Source organism: Lepidochelys kempii, chromosome 2 (assembly GCF_965140285.1).
Source record: "Lepidochelys kempii isolate rLepKem1 chromosome 2, rLepKem1.hap1, whole genome shotgun sequence".
In the NCBI taxonomy this organism is placed as follows: domain Eukaryota; kingdom Metazoa; phylum Chordata; order Testudines; family Cheloniidae; genus Lepidochelys; species Lepidochelys kempii.
The window spans coordinates 229942586-229960778 of record NC_136381.1 but is presented as its reverse complement, the minus strand read 5'-3'; the positions used below and the strand labels follow the sequence as shown (position 1 = coordinate 229960778).

Below are 18193 nucleotides of genomic sequence, written 5' to 3'. Positions count from 1 at the left end.
GAGAGGAGCCATTGTGCCCTGCTGTGGGTTTCCCTCAGATAGGCAGAGTTCACACTTCCCATATTCTCTGCAAAGAGGGTTTTTAGGAGTGGGGCCTGGGAATGAGCAGCATGTTTTATCATGTACTGCCTGTGACCTGACTGTCCCAGCTCTCAGGCACTCTACTCTCCCCCTTTATAGGAATTATCTACCTAAAGGGCTCTGAATGGGGCCATCTCTGAATCTGAGACCACATGAATGTTGTATAGCCATCTGCTCCACAAAAACAATAGGGTCTGAGTGAACTTTTATTTTAAAATGACATTCCAAAGATGTGCCACTAGTTAATTTACCTGAAGAAAAATTGTTATTACATGCAGGAGGATGGCAAAAAATAACGCTCTGAGCCTGATTCTGAAATTATACCAAGACCCCTTTACACCACACTAGCAGTGTAATGGGGTCCTAACATGGGCTCAGTTATGTTTACACCTACTTGCTAAAGACAGCCTAAAGGGGCCTTAGTGTCAGTGAGAATCAAGCTCTAAACACGTTTTTCCTTTGAATGTACATACTCCACGAATACATATCATGATTCACATCAGATGTCCATTTCTTTTAAAGAGGAAGTGGGTATTAGGAAAGTGAAATGAATACATGAAGTCATTCCTACTGCACCAATATAGTAAATCCAAACTGATTCTGTTTTCAAGATCAATTGAACTATCGTCTGGTTTTTGAAAAACTGTTTCATTTGCACCAGCAAAGCACATGTAAGAGCGTGCTGTTAATAGCTGTGAAATTTCCCTCATTACCTTCCTCCTCTGAACAACAGCCACAACAAAATGTATAAAGTCCAGTACTTCTGTTTAAAATGAATCGCCCCAGTAGCCACAGGCTAGACAGAATGGCACCGAAGGATGACAATGGGCATTTACTCATGAAAAGACGTTCATAACTCACTCAAGTTGGCTGCGGCTGTGTAACTTGTGACTTATGACATTTGAGAAGTATAACTATGGCCTTATTAGCTTGTTGCTCTGTACAACGCAGATTCTAGCAATTAACATTCCTCTTCCTTCTAGTTGTATTGTTTGCTGAAAGAGAAATGAAAAAGCTTTCCTCTGCTTGCCTAGCATGAATGCTGCTTTTTAATCCACTTAGCTTTTGTCTCTTATTTGTCAAAGTTCCAGGGTACAGTGTTCAGCAGCCCCCCTACCTGAGCTGCGAATGTGGAATGAGGGGCTGTGCAGTCAACAGCCTTCACGGGCTTTGCTTTATGAAGGTGGTGGCTGCCTGGGGCAATGGCTGGTCTTTAGAACTTGAGAAGCTGTGTGTGGGTTTGGGCTATTTGTCGGCAGGGCACAGGGAAGCCAGGGCCATGTAAGATTATAAAATAAGGAACATGAGTAGGCAGTGCAGGTTTCAGCTGGTTTTGCATAGGATTTGTTCCCTCAAGCAGTGAAATTGGGAACGAACATCAGGCCACATCCTGACCTTAGCAACATCTATGGTGTGAAATTCACAGGAGCACCTTCATCCCACAGTTGCAGATGCTTAAATTGACCCTGTTCTGAAGCAGCTTGGTTGCATGTACAGGACCACCCAGTCATAGCCCCTCCCCAACAGCACAGTCTGTTACTCTACCCACTGCCAGATAGGGAGCCCATGTCAGAGGTAGTACTGAGTCAATGCAATGCCTTCCAGATGCCTCAGCAGAGGGGGAGGGCAGATTCCTCCCAGCTGACTGATAGCTGGGGAGACACTGAATGAAATGTGTAGCTTAGGGATTTCCCTGCCACCCCCAACCAGCTGAAGAATCCCAAGGGGAGAGGAGGTAAAGGAAATAGCCCCACAGTGACTGGTATGGTTCCTCCCCTCCCCACCCTTCTAGAGCTGGGTGGGATTCACTAGGTCAGCACAATCCCTCAGCTCCAGCAGGAAGGAGAGAGTGAAGGTATGAATAGGGGGCAGGGCTATCTGAGAGGAGATGGAGTGAAATCCTGACCCCATTTAAGTTAATGGTAAGACTCCCACACAGTTCAAAGGAACCAAGAATACACCCATTTCCCAAGTTCTCTAACCACCAAGTAGCAACACACAAGCTACTGTAGAGCAGGTGCATACCCACTCCTCAAGGTGCACCTGGTTCACAACCAGTTTATATAGCTTCGTGGTGCTTATCCCTTCCCTCCTTCATGTCTTATAAGACAGGGTCAGGATTTTGCTTGTCTGTTATTGCACAAGCATGGTATCAGTGGGGGGAAATGTAGCAGAAAAATACAACTGGGTTACTAGGATACTGCCAAAATCATAAGAGTTCATTTTACATTTCAGGGTGGTATAAACTTCCACAATCAACTCTTCTTAGCATGGTGACAAGAGATGCTCCTTTTAGTTATCAAGAATCTTGTCTTGCCTGTATCTGGATAGTAAAATTATCCCCCTTGCTTCATGATACTCTCACATTTGGCATCTGGTTTATATTCAGATATTAATTGACCTCTGCTTCCTCTTTTTGCTTTCATTGCAGCTTGTGGTGGCCTTTTCAATGGTTCCTCTGGCACAGTCAGCAGCCCTGCCCATTCATTTACTGATTATCACAACAATATGAACTGCTCATACCACATCACAGTTGGAAACAACAAAGTCGTGGCACTCAAGTATGTAATCCAAGTTCAGCATCTCATTAAGAGGGACAGAAAGGTCTCTGGTTCTGATTTTTTTTTTTTAAAGTATTTTGGTAAAGAGAGTCATTATATATTCTCTTTTCCAATGGAGAACTTGAAGTGGACTAGGAAATGTCCATGTAAAGCATTGAAGCAGACCTTATTATCCCCATAAAAACCAAACTTGTTGAAAACTGTTTGTCTTACAAACTGTCAGTTAGTTATTATTAGCACGATATCACTGTAACTTTTGCTTCCCACTGTGTCTTGCAAAGGGACTGAATCATCATATAAAATGCTATTCACTCACTGAGCTAAACTTCACCAATTGGCTGCTTTGGGGTAGGTATGAGCTTGTGAATAATGTAAATTAAAATCCTCTTTTGGAAACTAGTGACCTTTTTTCTTAAAGCCCAGATAATATTCCCTTCCCAGAAATGGCATAATTTAAAAAAGATGTAACAGCCACAAAATATTGCAGTTTAAAATTCTGAAACAAAATAATTCTTGTGTTTTATCAATATTAAAGCTTAGTTTATAGCATTGGGAGAGGAAGGAATTATGAAAAGGTTGCGTATGAATAGAATACATTTGCCCAGCTAAGTAGCATGCTGGCTTGGGGGCTGATTCTGCATTTCATGTACATCCAAAGTGCCCACAGAAGCCGATGGTTTGGCTCTTTGCATAAATGAGTGAGGATACTGATTCTCAAAGAATATGCAAGATCTGCATAGTTCCTGGAAACTATGCTTATGCTCAAACTAAGCTTATGCTCAAATAAATTGGTTAGTCTCTAAGGTGCCACAAGTACTCCTTTTCTTCCTGGAAATGAAGACACCCATGTTGATGCATGCTGGTTATCAAGTTTCACTTCAAGCTTGTCTTGTGAGCATAACTGGCCTGGACATAAATGGGGTCACTAATATCTAAAGGTTTCAGAGTAGCAGCCATGTTAGTCTGTATCTGCAGAAAGAACAGGAGTACTTGTGGCACCTTCGCGACTAACACATTTATTAGGCCACAAGCTTTCGTGGGCTAGAGCCCACTTCAAAGGATGCATAGAATGGAACATACAGTAAGAAGATATATATATATATATACACATACAGATAAGTTGGAAGTTGCCATACAAACTGTGAGAGGCTAATTAGTTAAGATAAAACTCTTTCCTGAAGGGCACCTGCCCACACTTATTGCTGGGAGAAAAACTGATTTTTCAGTTTGATAGCAGTTATGGAAAAAAAATCAGTTTGGGTTTGAATCATGTCTGAAATTTTTTGGAATCTTTGGTGAATCGAAAAAGTCCACTGGGGGTCAAAAGAAATGCTTTGTTCAGCCCAAAATGTTTTGTTTCCAGACATTTTTACAGGGCTAGATTCACAAACCAGGAGGAGGTGTGTCCCCCACACCATACTCTATACCCCCTAAACTATTCACTAACAGTTTTGGATTGACTGAATCTATTTTGCCCAGCTCTACCCACCCTATGCTTGGCTCCGGCCATTACTATTTCCACAAACACCAAAAACCACCCAGCATCTGAATAAAAACAAAACTGCGATAATGTAACCTCCTACATTGTATCTTACAGATTCAATGACTTTCGCCTTGAAGCTTCCTCCTCTTGTTACAAAGATTATGTGGCTGTATATGATGGCTCAGACATCTATGCTCCACTCCTTGGCAAATTCTGCGGCTCAGAACCTCCTCCAACTATTAAGAGCTCCAGCAATGACTTGCTCCTGGTGTTTAAGACTGATTTCTTTGAAGTAGCTGGAGGCTGGAAAGCATCTTTCAGAGAGACAATAGGTAAGAATACTATCCCAGCAAATACTCCCTGTTATCTGAAGGCAAGCCATGTCCTCTGATGAGCAGCTGTTGTAGCCTCTGGCGACAAGGTGGGGCTCTCAGTAGTACAAGTGTTGCTGTAGACATGTTGGTCCCAGGATATGAGAGGGACAGTGCTGGTGAGGTGGCCTGAAGAAGAGTGTTGTGGAGCTCGAAAGCTTGTCTCTCACCAACAGAAGTTAATCCCATAAAAGATATTTCCTCACCCACCTTGTCTCTCTAGCAGCCCAAGTAGACAAGGGTGGACGTAGCTCGCCTTTCACTGTAGTGTGTAGCTACACATGCCGCCACAAGCATAGACATAGCCTTAATTTAACTCTTATCTACGTCGTAAAATGCATAGTTGTCCCTTGAGTGGCAGAAGGCATAGCAGCACTCACATCTCCCGCTTTTGGAGGACCTTATGGATGGACACTGGCACAGCAGCTGGGCTGTAATTCTGCAGCAGGAGGTTAGTGATAGCCTGAAGATAGACACCCTCCCTGCCTCCCCCCGCCCTGCTCTTTGCAGCACTGCCTCCTCCCTCCACCCCCCCCCACTTCATACCTTTTTAAAATAAAATACATCAGTGAAGCTTGAGGTGCCCCAACAAATCATTTCACTGACCTCCCCCAATCCTTCAGCCAGCCCAGCCTTGCTCTGTCATCATAATGGAACTAATTGGTTATGTGAGCAAAGTACTGTTTTTATGGGCACCCTAGACAGTGCTCAGGGTAGTTCTTGATTCTTGCTTTGACCAGATGCTTAAATTTTAAAGTCCGTCTCCCTGCCTAGTCTGAAAGGTGATCTTTCTGTAACATCTGAATTGTTGGTAGTGATAAGTTATAAATGATTATCATCTTTAAACTGCTTTAATATAATATCCAATACTTTGTTGCCTAATTAATTCATTCTCTGGACAAAAAAAGACATAATGGCCATGTTTATAAAGCATACACTCAGACACTCCAGAATGAAAGGCCTTGTGGTAGGATAAACATAGCCTTTAGCTGAACCATTGACCCCCCCCCCCAAATAGCTGTTTTTCATTTGTTACAGTCTAAGTATTTAGGGATAAGGAGTATAAGTGGCACCATATCCTTGCCAAACATAGTATTCCCAGGTTTGGCCATTACTGTTATTAACTCCTCTTAGCTTTAGTCTAGTAATTGCTACAGAAAACTTTAAAATTTGCCTGGTGGACTGTTCTCTCATGTAGTCCATCAAATGCGCTTCTGCTAATGTTGTTTCACATAGTGCTCTCTGTGAAAATCTATTAAATACTAGGCATGATTGGTCTCTACTCTTGTGGCTCTGTGCTTCAAAGATGAGATCAGCAGAGACTCCCAAAGCTGTCAGCCTTTGAGGACTGTCTCGGTCCTCAGACTAGCAGGTGGTCAGAAGTTTCTTCAGGCATTGACTGTAGATCAGTGGTTTTAACCCTTTTTTCATTTGCAGACCCCCCAAAATTTTCAAATGGAGGTATAGACCCCTTTAGAAATCTTAGACATAGTCTGCAGACCCCAGGAGTCTGTGGACCATAGGTTGAAAACCACTGTTCTATGCAATGACAAAGTTTTGTGGACCCTTCAGCATAGTCTGCGGACCCCCAGCAGTCTGCAGACCATAATTTGGAAACTGTTGCTCTAGATTTACCTGTATGAGATTCTGCTCAAAAAACACAGTGAAAGATGGACAAACTTTCAGGGATTCTGCGGAAACCTTGATTGTTTCCCCAGGGGAGGATGAGCCTTATATCAATTTAAAAAAGAATCCTTGAGGTATTTCTGGAGGGAGACCTACCCACCTCCCAGGGAGAGGATGGTTGTGGTGTTGCAGGACTAATTCAGAAACTAAAGGAATGGAGCTATATAGGAGTGAAATAGATCTTCATGTAATGTATGTGGGGAGGGGTGTGTGTGTACATGCGGATGTGTGTGCACGCATGCATCTGTGCATATATTGTGGCAAGGCACCTCTTTCACATTGTTAGCCTCAGAGTTTCTCCCTCAGGCAGCGAGGGCCTGGAGTAAATCAGTCCTACTCTGTAGGGTTTTTATTCTTCACTCTGGTTTATTTTTCAGAATGTTTAAAAGTTGGGCCTCAGGGTAGGGCCAAGTAGTTCTCAAAAGCAAAACAACTATATAAAAATGCACAACACAAAAAGGAATACCTTTCCCTACCCCTTCTTCAGGGTGTTGCCTTATTAGGCTGGTTTCTGTGGCCAGTCCTTTACTAAACAGCTGTCAACTTGGCGGTTTTTCCCTATAAGGAGGAGAAAGAGCCTCCCACCCAGGAGAAGCCTTTTCTCTCTGCTGTAACTGGCTTCTCATACCTCCTTCTCTCTCACAAGAAGAGGGGTTTTTAAATGTCATTGGCAGCCCTTAATTGGACTCAGGTGTCTCGAATTAATCTGAGGTAACCTTTTCAGTTTATAGGAAAAAAGGCCTTCAACATTCTGGGGCTTTTATATCTGCCTTCCACAACTCTTGTATATCTGTCAGGTGTGACTTTGTCATAATGTGTATGTGGAGAGTGGCTCTTGATTTTATATCTCTGTCTTGTTTTCCCCCTACCCGTGGGAAGCAAGCTACAAGGAATGAGCCATAGGGTATTTACACAGGATTCTGAAGATCTCGTGTTGGTGGAAAGGGGCCAAGAAATAGAAAATCTTATATATAAAGATTTTAAAGAGTCACAATCCCATAAACCATTACAGCTTGGCTGGGCTGATGCATAGCTCCAGGAAACTTTGTAACACATCTTTGTAATCTGAGCATAAAGAATAATGCTTAAAAATTGAGACAGTAAAGCCACAAACACCAGAGAGCTTTTTATTTTAAATTAGTCTTTAAAGTAACCCCCTCATGTCTGGAAAAAAAAAACATATGGATTTGTAGGAATACAAAAACAGTATCTCTACAACAGCAAATGCAATCAGAGGGCAATTTATGACTGCAAATTACTGCGTGATATCTGTAGGTCAGCTGCAAACATAAATCTCTATTACTCTACAATGAGTACATTATTCTGTGGTTATATTAGAGAAGCACAACTGGATAATGTAATTATTATGCTCTGTTTAATGTTGTTAGTGACCCTGATTATGTCATGGAAAGAGGTGAGTAGAAACCATAAACTCAGTTGCAGAAAACTAAACTTAGCTTATTTCCTTTCTTCATAAACTTTTCAAATTTCATTGCTGATTGGGCTTCTCTTAGGGATGGTGCCAAAAAACTAGGGTTATTTGTAGTTCATCCTTTGTGAATTTTATAGAAAGGTGGTCAACTTGCTCACTGAGGCGGGGAGAGCAATGAAGGGAGGATCAGTAAGTGTTGTAACTCACAAAAACATTGCAGGATGTAGGAAAACTAGGCATCATAGGATCTAAATCCTGAAAATTGAGAAAAATGGCACTGTTTTAATTAAAGCAATTAATTCACATCATTGATGCTGCATCCTCTGCAAGGGTTGAATTCTTTCCATCAGGCACAATCTATTGTGAAAAACAAATCAACAAAAATCATTCATTAGTATTAATTTGGCAGGCCAACCATGCTCAATCTATTATTTAAAATGTATTTCTTTAGAAATATGCAACTGTATGTCTGATGCTACACTGTCAAATCACCACAGCACAAACTACAATCTTTGTCAAAAATATTTTTGTGATCTGACACATTTGGATAAGGAGAATACAAAGCACTCATTACAACCCTGTGTGCTCATCCACTATTATGATTGCCTTGGTGGTTGTTACTCATCATAACTAGAGATGGTCCCAAACCAAACCCCTTAGATCCAAACATAGCTGGTACTGGTGATGGGGGGAGGGGGAGGGAGTCTTCAGAATTTTAACTTTGATGCAGATCTGAATTTCACAGATGGGTCCGATCACTATGATGGACCAAATCAAAACCCCAGAATCAAAAGCCCCTTAACTCTGGGGATGGTTCATAATTTGGATTCAGATCTTGATGTTGTGGTTCACGCTCATCTGTACTGTGATGGGCTGGATATGCTGTCGTGTTAAAAGCACGAATTGAGCAGAGTGGAAGAGCCCAGCCTCTAGGGATTGTCAGCGTACCAGAACTGTAGGAAGGAATGGACAGCTGGGCTCCTTGTGTTGCCTTAGTTAAGTTCTTCTACCTTTCTGTCTTAGTTTCTGGCCCTTAAAACGAAGATAATGATATTTCCCTATGTCACAGAATGAGTGCTTGTCTCTTCAGTGGCTGGGGGAGATAAGCCAATCAGAGGCTAAGGGTTTTGGTCAGATAAGATGCTTCTGGGAGGAAGAGTTTGGGTTTCTCCCACATTGACAAGTAAGGACTGTGTGCACTGGAGTGTGATTGGACCAATGATCCCTTATGTATCCACCCTCTGCAAAAGGGGAAGACTTGACCTGTTCAGGTGAACCTTGCTGTAAAGGGGACTTTTCACATTTACTCTGTAGCATACTGGGACAATCTTGTGTTTAATTTCCTTTTCTAAGTGATAACTGTAGCTTTTGCATAGCAAGGAATGAACCCCTGAAAACCGTTCCTTGCTCTGTAGAGAAAGGAAGTTGTTTATTTAAGACACCATTGCAGCAGTTCTTGATCTTTTCCATACCGGGGCTCCCCTTTCCATTGCAGGATGCTGCTCTCCCCTGGCGCCTCCTTTCCATCTAGCAGGAACACAACCCTCCCTCCCCTGCGCCTCCCATTTAGCAATATTGGAAGAGTGGGGTGAATATGATTCCCCTGGCACCTATTTGTGATTCCTCTTGGGGAGTTGACTGTATTTTCGTTTTAAAATAATTGACCCCTATCCAATGGGGTGTAAAAGCAACCCTATTTAACAGCTTATAATGGTCTCTGCCCAGCAGCTTATCTTTCTTGTTTTCTGTCCTCCTCTACACACTCTGACTGTCTTAGTTATGACAGGTTTCAGAGTAACAGCCGTGTTAGTCTGTATTCGCAAAAAGAAAAGGAGTACTTGTGGCACCTTAGAGACTAACCAACTCATTTGAGCATAAGCTTTCGGGAGCTAGCTCACAAAAGCTTATGCTTCAAATAAATTGGTTAGTCTCTAAGGTGTCACAAGTACTCCTTTTCTTTTTAGTTATGACAGTAAATGCAATGTTCTAAACGATCAAAAGGAGAATTTTAGCAGCTTCTGAAGGTGTGCCATTCTCTTTGGAGCTGGGATTTGCAACAGCATTAACATTCTAAAGGCACGGTGCTGCCCAAGGCTGTGTGAATATGCTGGGAAATGCATGTGACAAGGTAGGGAGCTTCTCCCTCCCTTCCCCATCCAAAACAGCACTAAGTTGCAGGGGAAGAAGGCAGCAAAAATTCCTGTTCATTCTCTATATCCCCAAGAGGCTATAGTCTTACTTGGCTTGGGGACATGGCTAGGCCTCTGTCTTCCCATTGTTTATGGAATCTTCAATAGCAGCTGGTAGAAGTACAGACGGCCTCCTTGTAAAGGACCAGCATGATGTACAACAGAATGCATTTTCCTCCTCGCCAACTTTAGCACCCAGCCCAAGTTCCCAGAGACAACTTTACTCTTTGCCAGCAATCTGTCAGGAGTCCACTATATTCACTGCTGCTTCCACGCTGCCCAATTTTTTTTCCTTGAAGGCCACACAGCTTTTTTTATCCTAATAAATATTTTTAGGAATGGATAATCATTGAAAAACAAAGTGATGGGGAGTAAGACTTTAGAAGGAACACAGTTAGAATAAGAAATCTTTTCCTTTGATCTAAATGCAATCCCTTACTCTATGCATCCAAGTAATTTAGTAAACAACCTAATAATCTATATAATTTTCCTTCCTGACGAAATAATCTGTGGCCCCACTTTCGTAACGTAACTCAGTATTATCCCTCAGTGTCCCTTTTCATTTGTTTCCCTTATGTTTACTCTGTTAACTATGTATTAAATCACTTTTTCTTATTTGAAATAAAATATACCAGCAAGGTAGTTGCTAAAAAGCATATGGTTATGGATGTATTTCCCTTAATTGAATGCAAATTTATTTTAACAATATAGTGAAAATCGGCCCACTAGAATTTGTCAGCCTTTTTACTCCCTTATTTTTTATAACCAACACAAAACCTTGGTACATAGAGTTTTAAGCCCAAATTCTGCTCTTTGAGTAGGGTTGCCAACACTCCAGGATTGCCCCGGAGACGCCAGGAATGAAAAATTAATTGTTCATTGAAGATTATGTCATGTGATGAAACCTCCAGGAATACATCCAACCTAAATTGGCACCCCTACCTTTGAGATGTGTATCTTAGGTTCCCACTAGCTTCAATGTGTAAGTACCATGGCTCTGATTTTCAGAGGTGCTGAGCACCTGCAGCTCCTGTTGACATCACTTGGAGTTTTGGTTGCTCAGCACCTCTGAAGATTGGGCCCCATATATGCACCTGAAGGCAAAATATAGCTACTGGATTGTGCCATTAGGGGTCATTTATACTCTGTATAAATAATTTCTTACCTCTGACACTAATAACATAATTTATTGCACTAATTTATATAAAATTATTTTAGTAACATCTTGCCACTGGCATTGCTAATCTGCAGTGACAGTTAAATCCTGTGAGTCACAGATTAGCAAAGATGAGACTCAGATTTATAGTGAAAAATTTTTAAGGGGAAATATTTTGTCTCTTGAACAAATAAATCTCATAAGCATGTGTCTTTGACTGTAGCAAGTTAATACTCTTGCTGAATTTGGCCTACCTTCTCATAGCTCCCACAGCTCCAATAAAACTGCAGTGCGTGGCACAGATTTCACAATCCATTTGGTTCAGTTAGACTTTTATCACAGGAGATCAAGGTGGACACACAGTGTGATTCTGTCAGGAGAGACTCAGAAAAAGAGTAGAGATCTGAGTGGAGAAGCTGAACCATAACTCACAGAGCAGTTGTGCTTCACAGAGGTTCTTACAAAAGATTTTCTGGAGGCGGGGGCAGAATTGATCCACAAGCATTTGCACCAAATATCATTTTGTGTGTTGGATTTGAACAAATCCCAACTCGAAGTTCTGATGAAACCACTGAGTTTCACCAGGTTCTGTGTTGAGACCATGCCAAACACTTCAGTACAATGTTATACTTTTGCCTAGGCAGGCTCAAATGGGTCACAGAACTTCCAAGGCATATGTAACAAACCTGAAATCATGCACATTTTGTGTGTTTGGGGTTTAATTGTGTGAACACTTTACATAGCTGTACTTAGAAGCATTTAAAAACAGAGTGGTGGCTTTGGGTCTGATGCTGTTCCTATCAAATTCAATGGCAAATCTCCCATTGATTTCAAAGATAGCAAGATCCAATCTTCTATCTTGTGTAAGGATGAGCTTGGTCTCTAATATATTGTCCACATTAAGTCCCCTCTCAGTACCAAATATATTTTCCAAAAGGAAAAAGGTAGTTTTACACACATACATTCACAAGAATACAAGAAATTTGTTAGTTTAAGGTGCCACAGGTACTCCTGGTTTTTTTGCGGATACAGACTCACACGGCTGCTATTCTGAAGTAATGTGGAGTAATCCCAATACCCACCTATTTGCTAAATTTCTCACCATGGCTGACATTGTTACTAAATTAAAAAAACAAACAAACAGCTTCATAGACCTGGATTCATTCTGAAGTCCACTACTGCTACCACTAGTGTACCTGTTCATCACTGAGGCCACAATCCTACCACTGATTTCTTGTGCATGTACCTGGGGTCAAGATACAGTCCCATCTACTTCACTGACACTCCGCACATGGGCCTGTCTGTACAGATCCAATTGCAGGATCAGAGCCATTACATATTACAGTGATAAGTGCAATAGAAAAACCAAAAACAGATCTGGACTCCCCTGGTTTTTACAGTCCTGTTAATTCCCTTTTAATACTAACTGATCTTGAAAATGAGGCATTGTTTTTGTGTTTATTTGTTCAATGTTACTGCTGGTCTAGATATTATCCCAATTACAGTTTTGAAATACACCTTCAGATGGATACAGAAATACACCATGCCATGTTCAATATGGTTCATTGCAATGTCAGTCATACTTTACATTAGGGATACACTTACAAATCATTTATAAAGAGTTATCATTAATATATGTTTTACTAATTAGTCAGTCAGTTGTTCTAGATTGTTGCAATGTCCAGCAGGTAAATATCTTGCTTATAAAAGGGATATGTGTGCCCATAGGGGTACGCAAAGGTCTTCTAGGGGATACATCTTCTCATCTAGATATTTGTCAAGTTTTACAACAGACTACTTAAAAAGCACTAGTGAAGTCAGTACAAACTAAAATTTCATTCAAACAATGACTTGTTTACACTGCTCTATGTACTATACATTGACATGTAAGTACAATAGTTATATTCCAATTGATTTATTTTATAATTCTATGGTAAAAATGAGAAAGTAAGCAATTTTTCAGTAATGGTGTGCTGTGACACTTTTGCTTAAAAAATCAGACATAAAAATACAAGTAGTTTTTCAGTGAGGTGAAGCTAGGGGTACACAAGACAAGTCAGCCTCCTGAAAGGAGTACAGTAGCCTGGAAAGGTTGAGAACCACTGATTTATAACACCACCTGATCTGTTTATAACCCAAACAAATCATGTCATGTTTATAATAACTATTCACAGTGTATTAACTCTTTCTGCTCTGTTTATAAATATACCTTTGTTACTGCAATATGTGTGAAGAAATAACTATTCAGAAGCATGCATTTGTGAGACAGCTGAATAAGTTTGGCAGTGCACTCCATTGCCCAGTTAGAATACATCCTTTAAATGTGTTTGAAGCACACATAGTTGTCCTTTAGCTCAATAGTACATGCACCTCTCAGAAATGCCAGCTATTTAAGATCTATACCATTTCTTCTCCCAAAGCAAAACAAACCCAAAAATGTTCAGCATGCACAAATGGCTCCACGCTGGGTAGATGAGAAAAGGAGAAGCGGACAGTTAAAGAACAGATTACTGGCTCCTCAGAAAGAATGGGCAGCTGAAAAATCTCTCATGGACATATGTGATTGGTCATCAATAGCAACTTTGTAATGATGAGGTAGAGTGGGAGGAGAAGAGGGAGGCCCAAAACAAAGAACTCAGACACCTGGGGCAGATCCTCAGCAGATATAAAACTTGTCACTGCTCCATTGAACTGAAGAAAAACCTACCTTAGATGAATAGCTTTTCAACAAATACTGCTCTGCATTTTGCTTGATGCAGGCTACTTGACATCTTGGCTGGTTTCCATTTTAGATATCCATGAAGTTGTTATAATATTCTGTAAATTTCTCCACTTATCTCAAATCAGTTTGAGCAGACTAAGCATTATAAACACTATTGATGAAAAAGCTGTTTTATTAACTGCAAAATACATCGTTCTTAATTTATCCCCTCACAAGTGCCATATCAGCTATTCTAGCCAGGATGAATTTACTGTAATAAGAGTGTAGGGTCTGTTTTCCCCTTTGTGTCAGTGCATTTCATACTGTATACCCATGGCTAGCTGCTTTTCCATTATTCATATTTTGCTATCATGGGACTTCTTTTGATACCAGCACCATGCTCAATGAAGTGCACCATCATAAGGCCCGAATTTCCTTTCTCCCAGTGTAGCACAAACAAATGGAAGCTAATAACTATAGGAAAAGATGGCTCCATTACCGAGGAGTAGCGTGCTAGCAAATCTGACAACTGTGAGTGCTGTGTGAGTTAGTCTATCTTCTATGTTCACTCATGACTCAATCCCATTGGCTTCCATGGGACCACGTACTTACTTAAAATTGAGTAAAAAGAAAAGGAGTACTTGTGGCACCTTAGAGACTAACCAATTTATTTGAGCATAAGCTTTCGTGAGCTACAGCTCACTTCTTCGGATGCATACTGTGGAAAGTGTAGAAGATCTTCTTATACACACAAAGCATGAAAAAATACCTCCCCCCACCCCACACTCCTGCTGGTAATAGCTCATCTAAAGTGACCACTCTCCTTACAATGTGTATGATAATGAAGGTGGGCCATTTCCAGCACAAATCAAGGGTTTAACAAGAATGTCTGGGGGGGGTTGGAAAAAACAAGGGGAAACAGGGTACCTTGCATAATGACTAAGCCACTCCCAGTCTCTATTTAAGCCTAAATTAATAGTATCCAATTTGCAAATGAATTCCAATTCAGCAGTTTCTCGCTGGAGTCTGGATTTGAAGATTTTTTGTTTTAAGATAGCGACCTTCATGTCTGTAATTGCGTGACCAGAGAGACTGAAGTGTTCTCCGACTGGTTTATGAATGTTATAATTCTTGACATCTGATTTGTGTCCATTTATTCTTTTACGTAGAGACTGTCCAGTTTGACCAATGTACATGGCAGAGGGGCATTGCTGGCACATGATGCCATATATAACATTGGTGGATGTGCAGGTGAACGAGCCTCTGATAGTGTGGCTGATGTTATTAGGCCCTGTGATGGTGTCCCCTGAATAGATATGTGGGCACAGTTGGCAACGGGCTTTGTTGCAAGGGTAGGTTCCTGGGTTAGTGGTTCTGTTGTGTGGTATGTGGTTGCTGGTGAGTATTTGCTTCAGGTTGGGGGGCTGTCTGTAAGCAAGGACTGGCCTGTCTCCCAAGATCTGTGAGGGATCGTCCTTCAGGATAGGTTGTAGATTCTTGATGATGCGTTGAGAGGTTTTAGTTGGGGGCTGAAGGTGATGGCTAGTGGCATTCTGTTACTTTCTTTGTTGGGCCTGTCCTGGTGTAGGTGACTTCTGGGTATTCTGGCTCTGTCAATCTGTTTCTTCACTTCAGCAGGTGGATACTGTAGTTGTAAGAATGCTTCATAGAAATCTTGAAGGTGTTTGTCTCTGTCTGAGGGATTGGAGCAAATGCGGTTATAGCTTAGAGCTTGGCTGTAGACAATGGATCGTGTGATGTGGTCCTAATGAAAGCTGGAGGCATGTAGATAAGTATAGTGGTCAGTAGGTTTCCGGTATAGGGTGGTGTTTATGTGACCATTGTTTATTAGCACTGTAGTGTCCAGGAAGTGGATCTCTTGTGTGGACTGGACCAGGCTGAGGTTGATGGAGGGATGGAAATTGTTGAAATCATGGTGGAATTCCTCAAGGGCTTCTTTTCCATGGGTCCAGATGATGATGATGTCATCAATATAGCGCAAGTAGAGTAGGGGCATTAGAACAACGCTTCCTCAGCTCTCGTCCCCTAAGTCAGCCATAAAAATGTTGGCATACTGTGGGGCCATGCGGGTACCCATAGCAGTGCCGCTGATCTGAAAGTATACATTGTCCCCAAATGTAAAATAGTTATGGGTAAGGACAAAGTCACAAAGTTCAGCCACCAGGTTAGCCGTGACATTATCGGGGATAGTGTTCTTGACGGCTTGTAGTCCATCTTTGTGTGGAATGTTGGTGTAGAGGGCTTCTACATCCATAGTGGCCAGGATGGTGTTATCAGGAAGATCACCGATGGATTGTAGTTTCCTCAGGAAGTCAGTGGTGTCTTGAAGGTAGCTGGGAGTGCTGGTAGCGTAGGGCCTGAGGAGGGAGACTACATAGCCAGACAATCCTGCTGTCAGGGTGCCAATGCCTGAGATGATGGGGCGCCCAGGATTTCCAGGTTTATGGATCTTGGGTAGTAGATAGAATATCCCAGTTCAGGGTTCCAGGGGTGTGTCTGTGCGGATTTGATCTTGTGCTTTTTCAGGCAGTTTCTTGAGCAAATGCTGTAGTTGCTTTTGGTAATTCTCAGTGGGATCAGAGGGTAATGGCTTGTAGAAAGTGGTGTTGGAGAGCTGCCGAGCAGCCTCTTGTTCATATTCCGACCTATTCATGATGACAACAGCACCTCCTTTGTCAACCTTTTTGATTATGATGTCAGTTGTCTCTGAGGCTGTGGATGGCATTGTGTTCCGCATGGCTGAGGTTATGGGGCAAGTGATGCTGCTTTTCCACAATTTCAGCCTGTGCACGTCAGCAGAAGCACTCTATGTAGAAGTCCAGTCTGCTGTTTCGACCTTCAGGAGGAGTCCTCCTAGAATCCTTCTTTTTGTAGTGTTGGTAGGGAGGTCTCTGTGGATTAGTATGTTGTTCAGAGGTATGTTGGAAATATTCCTTGAGTCGGAGACGTCGAAAATAGGATTCCAGGTCACCACAGAACTGTATCATGTTCGTGGGGGTGGAGGGGCAGAAGGAGAGGCCCCGAGATAGGACAGCTGCTTCTGCTGGGCTAAGAGTATAGTTGGATAGGTTAACAATATTGCTGGGTGGGTTGAGGGAACCATTGCTGTGGCCCCTTGTGGCATGCAGTAGTTTAGAAAGTTTAGTGTCCTTTTTCTTTTGTAGAGAAGCAAAGTGTGTGTTGTAAATGGCTTGTCTAGTTCTAGTAAAGTCCAGCCATGAGGAAGTTTGTGTAGAAGGTTGGTTTTTTATGAGAGTATCCATTTTTGAGAGCTCATTCTTTATCTTTCCCTGTTTGCTGTAGAGGATGTTGATCAGGTGGTTCCGCAGTTTCTTTGAGAGCGTGTGGCACAAGCTGTCAGCATAGTCTGTGTGGTATGTAGATTGTAATGGATTTTTTAACTTCATCATCTGGAAGAATGGAAATGAAGCCCTTGACGAATTCCAACATGATTTCAACAATTTCCATCCCACCATCAACCTCAGCCTGGTCCAGTCCACACAAGAGATCCACTTCTTAGACACAACAGTGCTAATAAACAATGGTCACATAAACACCACCCTATACCGGAAACCTACTGATCGCTATTCCTACCTACATGCCTCCAGCTTTCACCCTGACCACACCACACGATCCATTGTCTACAGCCAAGCTCTGCGATACAACCGCATTTGCTCCAACCCCTCAGACAGAGACAAACACCTACAAGATCTCTATTAAGCATTCCTACAACTACAATACCCACCTGCGGAAGTGAAGAAACAGATTGATAGAGCCAGAAGAGTTCCCAGAAGTCACCTACTACAGGACAGGCCTAACAAAGAAAATAACAGAACGCCACTAGCCGTCAACTTCAGCCCCCAACTAAAACCTCTCCAACGCATTATTAAGGATCTACAACCTATCCTGAAGGATGACCCAACATCTCACAAATCTTGGGAGACAGGCCAGTCCTTGCCTACAGACAGCCCCCCAACCTGAAGCAAATACTCACCAGCAACCACATACCACACAACAGAACCACTAACCCAGGAACCTACCCTTGCAACAAAGCCCGTTGCCAACTGTGCCCACATATCTATTCAGGGGACACCATCACAGGGCCTAATAACATCAGCCACACTATCAGAGGCTCGTTCACCTGCACATCCACCAATGTTATATATGCCATCATGTGCCAGCAATGCCCCTCTGCCATGTACATTGGTCAAACTGGACAGTCTCTACATAAAAGAATAAATGGGCACAAATCAGATGTCAAGAATTATAACAGTCATAAACCAGTCGGAGAACACTTCAATCTCTCTGGTCACGCGGTTACAGACATGAAAGTCATAGAATCATAGAATCATAGAATATCAGGGTTGGAAGGGACCCCAGAAGGTCATCTAGTCCAACCCCCTGCTCAAAGCAGGACCAATTCCCAGTTAAATCATCCCAGCCAGGGCTTTGTCAAGCCTGACCTTAAAAACCTCTAAGGAAGGAGATTCTACCACCTCCCTAGGTAACGCA

The 18193-nt window shown here is 42.0% G+C and overlaps 1 protein-coding gene across 2 annotated transcripts in view; it reads left to right on the top strand.

Annotated features, from left to right (window-relative positions):
- CUBN (cubilin) overlaps positions 1–18193 on the top strand; it is a 226786-nt gene that overhangs the window by 193267 nt on the left and 15326 nt on the right. For both annotated transcript variants that reach the window (XM_073334127.2, XM_073334126.2), the window contains 2 exons: positions 2513–2642; positions 4240–4457. In XM_073334127.2, coding sequence (XP_073190228.2) covers positions 2513–2642; positions 4240–4457 — 348 coding nt within the window. The remainder of the gene's footprint in view (positions 1–2512; positions 2643–4239; positions 4458–18193) is intronic.